Here is a 13,105-nt window from a genome sequence, read left to right as displayed (position 1 = left end):
TCTTAAAATGGCTACTTATCCTAGAGTTCTGCATGGATTGTAACCAAATTTTGACCAGAAACATCCTTGGGGGAAGGGGAATGAACTTGTATAAATTTTGGCTCTGATCCCCTGGGGGCAAGAGGGATGGGGCCCAATATGGGGAAATAGAGGTAAATCTATAAATTACTTGTCCTAGAGTTCTGCAAATGTAACCAAATTTTTTGCATCCTTTTAAGGAGAACAGAAAATTGTAAAATTTTGGCTCTGACCCCCTGGGGGCAGACTCACCCAATTAGAGGTAAATCCGATAAATCGCTAATAGCCATATAGTTCTGCTTGGATTTTAACCAAATTTGGCCCAGTATTCCTTGGGGTTAACAGAATTTGTATAAATTTTGGCTTTGAATCTTGAGCAGAAAGAGTGGGGCCCCAATACAGAATTAGAGGTAATATTCAAATTCCTTCAGAAAAGAAACAATGAACTTGTATTCAGAACATCCTTTCCATCGGAAGTATACAAACCAGGTGATCGATACAAGGCACTCTTAGGCCTTGTTCTATTTCACAGGTAAATTTCCCTGGTATGATAGATTTTTCTATTACCAGGTAAATCTTCCCTCGTATGATAGATTTTTCTATTACTCCAGGTAAATCTTCCCTCGTATGATAGATTTTCTGATTACCAGGTAAATCTTCCCGTCGGATGATAGATTTTTCTATTACCAGGTAAATCTTCCCTCCGTATGATAGATTTTTCTATTACCAGGTAAATCTTCCCTCGTATGATAGATTTTTTCTATTTACCAGGTAAATCTTCCCTCGTATGATAGATTTTTCTATTTACCAGGTAAAATCTTCCCTGTATGATAGAATTTTTCTATTACCAGGTAAATCTTCCCTACGGATGATTAGGATTTTTCTATTACCAGGTAAATCTTCCCTCGATGATAGATTTTTCTATTACCAGGTAAATCTTCCCTCGGATGATAGATTTTTCTATTACCAGGTAAATCTTCCCTCGTATGATAGATTTTTCTATTACCAGGTAAATTCTTCCCTCGTGATGATAGATTTTTCTATTACCAGGTAAATCTTCCTCGTATGATAGATTTTTTCTATTACCAGGTAAATCTTCCCTCGTATGATAGATTTTTCTATTTCCAGGTTAAATCTTCCCTCGTATGATAGATTTTTCTATTACCAGGTAAATCTTCCCTCGTATGATAGATTTTTCTATTACCAGGTAAATCTTCCCTCGTATGATAGATTTTTCCTATTACCAGGTAAATCTTCCCTCGTATGATAGATTTTTCTATTACCAGGTAAATCTTCCCTCGTATGATAGATTTTTCTATTACCAGGTAAATCTTCCCTCGTATGATAGATTTTTCTATTACCAGGTAAATCTTCCCTCGTATGATAGATTTTTCTATTACCAGGTAAATCTTCCCTCGTATGATAGATTTTTCTATTACCAGGTAAATCTTCCCTCGTATGATAGATTTTTCTATTACCAGGTAAATCTTCCCTCGTATGATAGATTTTTCTATTACCAGGTAAATCTTCCCTCGTATGATAGATTTTTCTATTACCAGGTAAAATTTCTATCGTATGATAGATGTTTTTCTATCCAGGTAATTATTCCCTCGTATGATAGATTTTTTCTATTACCAGGTAAATCTTCCCTCGTATGATAGATTTTTCTATTACCAGGTAAATCTTCCCTCGTATGATAGATTTTTCTATTACCAGGTAAATTCTATCCCTCGGTGATAGATTTTTCTATTACCAGGTATATCTTCCCCTCGGATATAGATTTTTCTATTACCAGGTAATTCTTCCCTCGTTGTATGATAGATTTTTTCTATTACCAGGTAAATCTTCCCTCGTATGATAGATTTTTCTATTACCAGGTTAAATCTTCCCTCGTATGATAGATTTTTTCTATTTTACAGGTAAATCTTCACCTCGTATGATAGATTTTTTTCTATTACCAGGTAAATCTTCCGCTCGGATGATAGATTTTTCTATTTACCAGGTAAATCTTCCCTCGTATGATAGATTTTTCTATTACCAGGTAAATCTTCCCTCGTATGATAGATTTTTCTTTACCAGGAGGTAAATCTTCCCTCGTATGATAAGATTTTTTCTATTACCAGGTAAATCTTCCCTCGGATGATAGATTTTTCTATTACCAGGTAAATCTTCCCTCGTTATGATAGATTTTTCTATTACCAGGTAAATTCTTTAGGCAGGGCTACTTCGTTTTGATACGATTTGCTTCTCATTACCAGGTAAATCTTCCCTCGTATGATAGATTTTTCTATATTCACCAGGTAAATCTTCCCTCGTATGATAGATTTTTCTATTACCAGGTAAATCTTCGTCCTCGTATGATAGATTTTTTCTATTACCAGGTAAATCTTCCCTCGGATGATTAGATTTTTCTATTACCAGGTAAATCTCCCTCGATGAGTAGATTTTTCTATTTTACCAGTAAATCTTCCCTCGGATGATATAGATTTTTCTATTACCAGGTAAATCTTCCCTCGTATGATAGATTTTTCTATTACCAGGTAATTCTTCCCTCGTATGATAGATTTTTCTTATTTCCAGGTAAATCTTCCCTCGTTATGATAGATTTTTCTTCATTTCCAGGTATATCTTCACTCGTATGATAGATTTTTCTATTCACCAGGTAAACTAAATCTTCTCTCGATATGATAGATTTTTCTATTACCTAGGTTAATCGTACCCTCGTATGATAGATTTTTTCTATTACCAGGTAAATCTTCCCTCGTATGATAGATTTTTCTATTTTACCAGGTAAATCTTCCTCGTATGATAGATTTTTCTATTACCAGGTAAATATTCCCTCGTATGTAATTAGATTTTTCTATTAACAGGTAATCTTCCCTCGTATGATATGATTTTTATATTTCAGGTATAATCTTCCCTCGTATGATAGATTTTTCTATTACCAGGTTTAAATCTTCGCCTCGTATATGATAGATTTTTCTAATTACCAGGTAAATCTTCCCTCGTATGATAAATTTTTCTATTACCAGTAAATCTTCCCTCGGAAGAGTAGCTTCTATTTCGTCTTGTTGAGCTTGATTCAGGGTCCATCATTATAGACAAGATGGACAATAGTGGTATTGGCCTGGGATGACCTAATTTATGGTTCAAGGATAACTGGCCAGTAATTCCGCAGGATCCCGTCTGTTGTTTGTAGGGACAGTCAGGTATGTACAGCAAGTAACTGGTATTAATATACTCAGTCTGGTAGTTGGTTTAGTATCATAAACGTGAAAACCACTTACTTTAATTGACTACTGACCATATATCAATTTTCTAAAACGATGTCAACCACAGGCTGTGCATTCTCCATTTCCAGGGGCTAACGATCACTTTTGATCACTTCTCCTTAAAATATGTCATGGCAAAACTAAAGGCAGTTCAGGAGAAAAAACCCCAACCAACACAGGCCCTGCAGAGACTTTCTTTGAAAATCTCAGAGATTGTGACTCCCAAATACAAAGGCCTCACAGTCAACCACATTGCACCGTTATTTGATTGTTTAGATGTACATCAAAGGACCAATGTACCTCTCATATGTGGTCATACACAGTGCTTTCAGTTTTGATATGAAATATTCTAAGGGTGGATATAACGACAGTGATAGCAACCCAAGGAATATAGAGGATGGACTATAATCTAGTACATAATATTGTTGACATTGCTTTAAAGTCATTACATCCATAATGTCAAAACATTTTTTTATTTAAACATATAACTGACTCACCCGCTAGATTTTATAATGGACTTTTCCTGTCCTTGATTTAGAAGAGTCTAAATATGTCTTCAGGGGTGTATGAGTTAAGGGTAACAGTATGCATATAGGTTTGTTCATCAGTCTTCATCAAATAAGGGTGAAACATTAACAATCTCTTGTTTCATCATAATACTATATTGTTAACTAACTTTCTTTCGCTGCTATATTTTTTTCATGATTGCTTTAGTTCACAAAGATTAACATTCACAGATTTAAAAATTGGATGACAATTCATATCAGTTTAAGAGAATTATGTAATTATGAATTAGCAGAGAGATAGAAAGTTGGTATATTAATTAGAAAGTTGGTATATTAGTTTTATATACATATCTACTAAAATTTTGCCTAGCTGTGTAACTGTAGTAAATGTTTGTGTGTTGACAGATATTAACCTGGAATCAGTACTTCAACTATGTGAGAAAAATGTTAATGAAAAAACTTAAGTAATAATATAAAGTAAAAGTGTATGTTTCAGAAAGATTCATGACAAATTTTGGTTTTCTGAAACCATACATTGTATGTAATCACTGTAATTTTCTCTCCCCATTTATAGTACTGCATAGTCATTGATTTTCATAGGTCAAAATTTTACAATTTGGACCTAAAATTTGAAAATTATAATTTAGCTAATCAAAATTCTGTGATTTGTCTTGAAGAGCATACTGTCATTGCTACTATATATCATCACAACAATAATTTTTCTTAATCAGTTACAGTACTTGAGGTCGTAAGGCTATACCAAGGTCAAAGTTCAATTTTGCATATTATTTTGACCATTGAAATTATAACATAAAAAATGTAAAATCTGTAGATATATCTTTGATGCAATATATAAATATAACTGATTACAGATAACAAACCTAGACCAGCAGTTGGACTCACCTGTGGTGGAAAACGGAGAGAACTTCTCCGTAGGGGAGAGACAGCTCATGTGTTTAGCCCGAGCTTTACTTCGTCACAGTAAGGTAAGTATTCAAATGATAATGACAATTTTGTCCAATAACCTCAGAGATACCATAAGAATTATTTTCAAATTTCATAAGTATTTAACTGCTTTTAATAGCGCTTCATGTTAAATAATTTGCCATTGCCCAGTTGGCATTTATCATCCCATAACTGCCAAATGGAAGCAATTCAGCACTTAAAGCAAATGATTTATAATCTAATGGTGATGTATGTATTACACTTGTGAATAATTTGAGTATAACAGGAAGAATATGTTAACAGGGTTCACACCAGCTTTTGAAATTCTGATGCCAAAAAATTTGCCAAATTGAAACTGGAATTTCTTTCATCTAAACAGAATTTTTGGATACTGTTATAGTATTTGATTGTTAAAAATTATGAATTATCTCCCTTTCCAATATTTTCCTTTCTCTTAATTGTAAAATTTCTTTTGCCAAATAATATATTATAGAATCAAACAGAATTTTACTGTAAATTTGTCCAAAAAAATGAGGAATTATCTCCCTTTCCATTATTTTCCTCATTTAAAATTCTATGTGTTGTTAATTCACAGATACTGATGCTGGATGAGGCCACAGCTGCTATTGATACAGAAACAGACGCTCTAGTACAGATTACGATTAAAGAGGCGTTCGCCGACTGTACTATGCTAATCATTGCCCATAGACTGAACACTGTACTAAACTGTAGTAGGATTCTAGTAATGGAGGATGGCAAGGTGAGTTATACTGTATAATTGTAGTATAAAAAAGACAATAAATGTTGTCAGGATACAGACAACATTAATACCGTATTAAAATGTTAATAGTATATACTGGTTAACGCCATCAACACATCATTAAAATGTAAATAATATATATACATGTATAATATGATATTCCTGAAGAGCCATCATGAAATGGTGAATGTACAAGAGGAAAGTTGTTGACTCTTGGTCATTATTTTGAATTATACAAGGGCGATATAACACCATATGGACCGAAACAAAAGTCTTTAATTTTTATATAAGATTTGTTGCTTCATTAACAAATGTCATATTAATTATAAGTAAAAAGCATTTGTCAATGAACGCCACCCTGAAGAATGAAGTATTTGGGCAATAAAGTCCGCAAAGGAATATTGACTCAATGTTTTTCAAAATGGAAACACTGAGTCAACATGCTATGTATAGAACGTCACATGACCCTGTATTAGCCAATGAAAATAGTGGAAAATCAGAGCTTAACATATTATATACATGTATACCATTGACACACTACGAAAGAATAAACTTTTTAAAAAAATTCTCTGTAAGAAATTATTATGCTGCTGGATCAACCAATCAAATGTGGTGTTACAAACGGCTACGTCATTTTTTTACGTTATGAACTAGCAGATAATATAATTCTTAGCTTAATGAAAATTCTATTTGTCTTATGGTTTTTTTCTTTTCAGATTGTTGAATTTGATTCCCCATCAGCATTAGTTTCAAATCCAAAGTCCAAGTTTAAGATGATGCTGGATGCCACAGAAGGACAGCATGAGCCCAGTTGATTGTAATTAATCATAGGCACATTTATTACAAATTTACCTATAGATTTCCATTTTTTTTGTATCGATGAATAAAGTATATCATAACTGTGCCATTCATAAGATGGGTATTATTCATCAAAGAAAATCCATGTTGACATAAGACATTATTTGTTTTTGTTGACAAAGTGTTTTCTTACTACCATTTTCTACCCAAAAAGCACCCTCGTCCCTATAAGCACCCCTCGCCCCTTTTTGAAGCCCCAATTTTGCTTAAGTTCCTCAAATTGACTGAAAATATTAAAAAAATCCACATGAAAAGCTTGTCCAAAATTGTTTCTATTAAGCGTCCCTTATTTTGTTTCCATTTTTAAGTTCCTGGGCGCTTATTGGGTTGAATACAAAAATTTATTTTTGTTGACCTAAATGTTCTTTTATAATTATGTATAACAGGGAAACAGAATTGTTGCTATGGAAACCAACCTACTGAGATCAGTTTGTTTTGTGTATAGTCATGCAAGCTTACCAAGCTTCAATAATGAGTAAAAGATTTTGCCAAAAGAATATTTTGACTCAAACAGGGTCTTCTATATGGTGAGGTAATACAGATCAGACTTACCATGGTTCAACTTTGAACTTATTCACCCCTGGATGTTCATAATGGACTGGTCTAGTCTTTGATTTGGAAGAGTCTTAATGCATTTCCAGGTGTGAATTAGTTTATGTGGCTTTTCTTTTTCAAATCAAGATGATTTAAAAATGGTTATTAATCTTGTCTGAATCAAAGCCGTCAAAATCAATGAAAATTTTTATTTGTAGCATATGTTGTATAATTAAGGTTATTTATGCTTAATTTTGGAACTAATACCGGTAAACATATTCATATTTGTCCTCAACATATACTGCTACACATTGTCCTCAGACACTGTACATGTTGCTGATAATATTATAAATAACTCATACACCCCTTCAGACACATTTCAACTCTTCTTATTCAAAGCCTGGAACAGTTCATTATGAATATTGAGAGTGAATGAATTAAACTTACACAATGCACTCATTCAGTAGACAACAAACTCACAAAATGAGATCTTTGCATTTTCTTTTTTTTCTGATGTATTTCTCCCTCCATATTTCAGATATATTGCATTGTTAGCACAATGGCAAATTTTCAATTGTATTTTACTTTATTATATGATACATTTTAATTTCATATTTGTTCCATCATTAGTGATTAATGTTTTTGAGCTCATATTGAGCATCTGTTTCCGGTTTAATGACATGCTATTTTACTTGACGCAAATTCATTGTATTGTGATAATATATATATCTATTATATATTTTTCATTTATTTTAATTATAGTAAGACATCACATACATTGTTACATAATTACATAGTTTGAAGGTATATATGGAAGTTTGAAAGGGAACTTTGTACAAAGATCTAAGAATTCTGGAAGAACTTCATATCTATGCATCGGTTACCCATAGTGTCACGGTCGGTCATCAGATCCGACTGTCTGCCCCTGACCATCGTTTTCCTCACTACCCCAGGGGTTACTATCACTAACGTTATAGCCACCCTTGATGACTATCTCATCGTAACATGGTTGGCAACTGGTAACTTAATCCTTTGTTGTACATCAAAGGAATCATTGTTAAACAGTACATTGCAGTTGACTGTGGGTTTGAAGTCGTGCAGTTGACTGTGGGTTTGAAGTCGTGCAGTTAACTGTGGGTTTGAAGTCGTGCAGTTGACTGTGGGTTTGAAGTCGTGCAGTTGACTGTGGGTTTGAAGTCGTGCAGTTAACTGTGGGTTTGAAGTCGTGCAGTTGACTGTGGGTTTGAAGTCGTGCAGTTGACTGTGGGTTTGAAGTCGTGCAGTTGACTGTGGGTTTGAAGTCGTGCAGTTGACTGGGGTTTGAGTCGTGCAGTTGACTGTGGGTTTGAAGTCGTGCAGTTGACTGTGGGTTTGAAGTCGTGCAGTTGACTGTGGGTTTGAAGTCGTGCAGTTGACTGTGGGTTTGAAGTCGTGCAGTTGACTGTGGGTTTGAAGTCGTGCAGTTGACTGTGGGTTTGAAGTCGTGCAGTTGACTGTGGGTTTGAAGTCGTGCAGTTGACTGTGGGTTTGAAGTCGTGCAGTTGACTGTGGGTTTGAAGTCGTGCAGTTGACTGTGGGTTTGAAGTCGTCAGTTGCTGTTGACTGTGGGTGGGTTTGAAGTCGTGCAGTTGACTGTGGGTTTGAAGTCGTGCAGTTGACTGTGGGTTTGAAGTGTGCAGTTGCTGTGGGTTTGAAGTCGTGCAGTTAACTGTGGGTTTGAAGTCGTGCAGTTGACTGTGGGTTTGAAGTCGTGCAGTTAACTGTGGGTTTGAAGTCGTGCAGTTGACTGTGGGTTTGAAGTCGTGCAGTTGACTGGGGTTTGAAGTCGTGCAGTTGACTGTGGGTTTGAAGTCGTGCAGTTGACTGTGGGTTTGAAGTCATGTAGTTGACTGTGGGTTTGAAGTCGTGCAGTTGACTGTGGGTTTGAAGTTGTGCAGTTGACTGTGGGTTTGAAGTCGTGCAGTTAACTGTGGGTTTGAAGTCGTGCAGTTGACTGTGGGTTTGAAGTCGTGCAGTTGACTGTGGGTTTGAAGTCGTGCAGTTGACTGTGTGGGTTTGAAGTCGGACGTCGCTCTCTCTGTAATCTTCAAAGTCAGTCTCTACAGGCCTGTGATTGGTCAGGTTTCTTTTCCTGAACTGCCTGAAGTTTTACTATGAAATAGTCGAGGGATGGATATATAACGTCAGTGATAGTATCCCTTTGAGTATCGAAGATGGCCCATTGTATACAAATTTGACCCCTCCCATATACATGTATACTATTATTTACTAGTACATGTTATCAAATTACCTGCGATAGCATAGGTGATTTTGTTTATATTTTGTAACACTTTTCATGTGAAATATAAACTAGTAACATTATTTTAATGGATGTGAGAAGATGAAAATATTTTTGTATAATTCTTTTCATTTGCTAATGATGACCGGGTATAAAATTTTATAAATGTTTTGGTTTTAGTTTTAAAATACACTTTATCAGAGTTAATGTATTTTTTTTATATATTTTTGTTAGTGTTGAATTCTTTTCAGTTCAAACCATACTGTAAATGGTTGATAATTGTTTATTACAATTAATTACAATTAATTGAAATATTAATTTTCCATTAGTCAAAGTTAGAAATTGCTGTGTTGAAAAGAATATCATTTCCTTAAAGATGCTCCACCGCCAACTGGGCATAACAATATTTATTATTTGGACAATAATTGATGTTTAATTGTGTATAAAATATATATATATGTCTAATTCACACAAAAATACATAAAATAATTTTGTATGATTTTATTGTTTGTGCAATCAGTACCTCCTTTATAGTCTCACAGATTTTTTTACTTATTTTAAATGATTTTATTCTGAAATAAAATAAGAAACTCAAACTTTTTAATGATGGTAAAAGTGTACTTATTGTCTGCTCCTGTTTTCAAAAGATAAAAATTAAAATTTGTAAGCGGTGTAGCTGATCCTATAAGCATACATTTTATCTTGAAATAATTGGTTATTACTGATATTTAAAAATAGTATTTTCTATGAAATAATAATCAAGTCACAAATTCATGTATTAGTTGTGTTTGTAGGATGTTTTAGTCCAAAATTTATTTCCGAATATATTGTTAATAAGGTATAAGATAAAAAAAAATTTTTTTTATTTAATACCATGTACATGCAGCTGGTTATTGACACGGGTCAAAATTTTGGAGATTTTGTTCTGTTTCAAAAAAAAAAAAAATTCACAAATTAAATTTTCGCTATTTAGCTTTTAGTATTTACATTGGTTCAATCATTTCTCAATATTTTTGATATCGTTTTTTGGCTATGAAAGCATTGTCCTACAGAAATTAACTAGTTATACAGTATGATCTACTGTTGACAATGGTGCTAGTTGTCCCTTCTTAATGAAATAGTTCTGTATATATATATACTGTAAACTAACTTATTTTCATGAGTGATTGATTTCCGTGTATTTTCCGTTCATCATGGGTTAAAAAAAATGGCGAAAGTGAATTAGCGGAAAATTGTTTCCAACATAAGTTACGTAAAAATCATAGACTAGGTCATGAAAATAAATCGTCTCGAATAAGTCGTTCAGCAGTAAAACGCGAAATTAGTCCCCATGAAAAGAAGTTAGTTTATAGTACATGTACATTATGTGTATGCCACCAATTGTAGCTCGGTAAAGACTTCTAGACAGATAATGGTGTCGTCTTTAGAGCTACAATTGGTGCCTATTCCGTCTTAGCATGTTACATAATTACCTCCCTTGACGGTAATGTCATATTTTGTGAGTGAAACTTGTATTGTTTTCTCCAACAAGTATGGCAATACGCTTGCAAACATATGAAGTCACAAACAATAACTAACTGCAAGGGCAGATAACTCTGTAATATGCTGAGAAAAATTGTGCAAAAAGTTATTGTTTTCTCCAACAAGTATGGCATATGAAGTCACAAACAATATCTACCAGCAAGGGCAGATTACTTTGTAATATGCAAAAACAGAAAAACGGCTAGTGGATAAAAGAAAAATTGTGGAAAAGGTTATTTACATGTGAATAATATATATGTATGTTGCACCCTGTAGACTGTTCGTTCGTAGGAGTTACTTCCCTTGCTGACAGAGTGAAACAAAGGGAATTAACTCTGATAGAACAGAATATAAGATCATTCGTTATAAGTAGTAAACTATTATCTTTATTTAGTTAACATTGATTGTGAAATAAATTACGTAACTTAAACAAATTACTTTCGATGACCCGGGAGTCTGGATTCTTAAAGGGGAGGAAACCAGCATACCCACGAAAACCCATATATGATGAGGCAGGTGACCCCAGACCTTTTAACATCTGTGCTCGGGTTTGAACCCTGACCTGCTAGGTGAAAGGCAAATGTGTCCTTTAGTCGAGTAATAGATCCATGAATATTCCAGGAGAGGACTAAACATGTTATCATAGGCTATGTCTAATGTCCAATCCTAGTGACATTTATATTCTTGAAAATATAATATTTAGAAATAACATTGCAGGTTCTTTATTTTACTAGTATTTTCGAGGGGCTGGTAATAATGTTTGTAAAATTCTTTTGCATTTGTCTGCCATGCTTAAAAATCTTGCAGGTTTTCTTTTTAATCGTCATAACAAAATTGGAATTAAACAGATAAAAAATTAGCGATTTAATTCAATTTTAACTACAAAAAAATATGCATCTTGTACATATAATATGAACAATAAAATATTGGAAAAAAAATTGTATTTGTATAACAATGTATGAAATAAAAGGTAACTTAGTTATTCTGCATGCTTTCCCTTCAAATCTTCAAGACATTGAGACGTATGAAGTCTTGCTTATCTAGTCATGTTTAAGGGCTCAAAGAGTCGTGTTAATCAAACGCCATGCTTTGTTCCACATGTCCACTTCAAAATAAGGACGTAATATACAAAATATATTTATAGGTTGAATGGTTCGTGTTGAAATGTCTAGACACCTTATCTGGTCTATAGTAGATATACATAGTATTTATTTATAAATATAAATTCTGCTCCCTAGCGTTGAATTTTTGACATGTGTGCACATTGTCAAGTACGGTACACCTGTGCTTGTGTAGGCTACAATGACATGTGTGCACATTGTCAAGTACGGTACACCTGTGCTTGTGTGGCTACAATGACATGTGTGCACATTGTCAAGTAGGTAACCTGTGCTTGTGTGGCTACAATACAATGTACGTACACTGTGCTTGTGTGGCTACATTGTGCACATTGTCAAGTACGGTACACCTGTGCTTGTGTGGCTACAATGACATGTGTGCACATTGTCAAGTACGGTACACCTGTGCTTGTGTGGCTACAATGACATGTGTGCACATTGTCAAGTACGGTACACCTGTGCTTGTGTGGCTACAATGACATGTGTGCACATTGTCAAGTACAGTACACCTGTGCTTGTGTGGCTACAATGACATGTGTGCACACATTGTCAAGTACGGTACACCTGTGCTTGTGAAGGCTACAATGACATGTGTGCACACATTGTCAAGTACGGTACACCTGTGCTTGTGTAGGCTACAATGACATGTGTGCACATTGTCAAGTACGGTACACCTGTGCTTGTGTGGCTACAATGACATGTGTGCACATTGTCAAGTACGGTACACCTGTGCTTGTGTGGCTACAATGACATGTGTGCACATTGTCAAGTACGGTACACCTGTGCTTGTGTGGCTACAATGACATGTGTGCACACATTGTCAAGTACGGTACACCTGTGCTTGTGTAGGCTACAATGACATGTGTGCACATTGTCAAGTACAGTACACCTGTGCTTGTGTGGCTACAATGACATGTGTGCACATTGTCAAGTACGAGTACACCTGTGCTTGTGTGGCTACAATGACATGTGTGCACATTGTCAAGTACAGTACACCTGTGCTTGTGTAGGCTACAATGACATGTGTGCACATTGTCAAGTACGGTACACCTGTGCTTGTGTGGCTACAATGACATGTGTGCACATTGTCAAGTACGGTACACCTGTGCTTGTGTGGCTACAATGACATGTGTGCACATTGTCAAGTACGGTACACCTGTGCTTGTGTGGCTACAATGACATGTGTGCACATTGTCAAGTACGGTACACCTGTGCTTGTGTGGCTACAATGACATGTGTGCACATGTGCTTGTGTGGCTACAATGACATGTGTGCACATTGTCAAGTACGGTACA

At 34.9% G+C, this 13,105-nt stretch overlaps 1 protein-coding gene across 1 annotated transcript; it reads left to right on the top strand.

Moving 5' to 3' along the window:
- The first annotated feature begins 3,421 nt into the window (after positions 1-3,421).
- LOC138307177 (ATP-binding cassette sub-family C member 12-like) lies at positions 3,422-8,072 on the top strand. Its single transcript, XM_069247810.1, has 4 exons — positions 3,422-3,568; positions 4,669-4,782; positions 5,337-5,501; positions 6,218-8,072. Exons 1-4 carry the CDS (start codon positions 3,422-3,424, stop codon positions 6,314-6,316), a joined length of 525 nt encoding a protein of 174 aa, XP_069103911.1. The 3' UTR covers positions 6,317-8,072.
- Positions 8,073-13,105: the final 5,033 nt, after the last annotated feature.

This window comes from Argopecten irradians, chromosome 14 (assembly GCF_041381155.1).
Source record: "Argopecten irradians isolate NY chromosome 14, Ai_NY, whole genome shotgun sequence".
NCBI classification, from domain to species: domain Eukaryota; kingdom Metazoa; phylum Mollusca; class Bivalvia; order Pectinida; family Pectinidae; genus Argopecten; species Argopecten irradians.
Note: the sequence above shows the minus strand (reverse complement) of the source record. Positions and strands in the feature narration are given on the sequence as shown.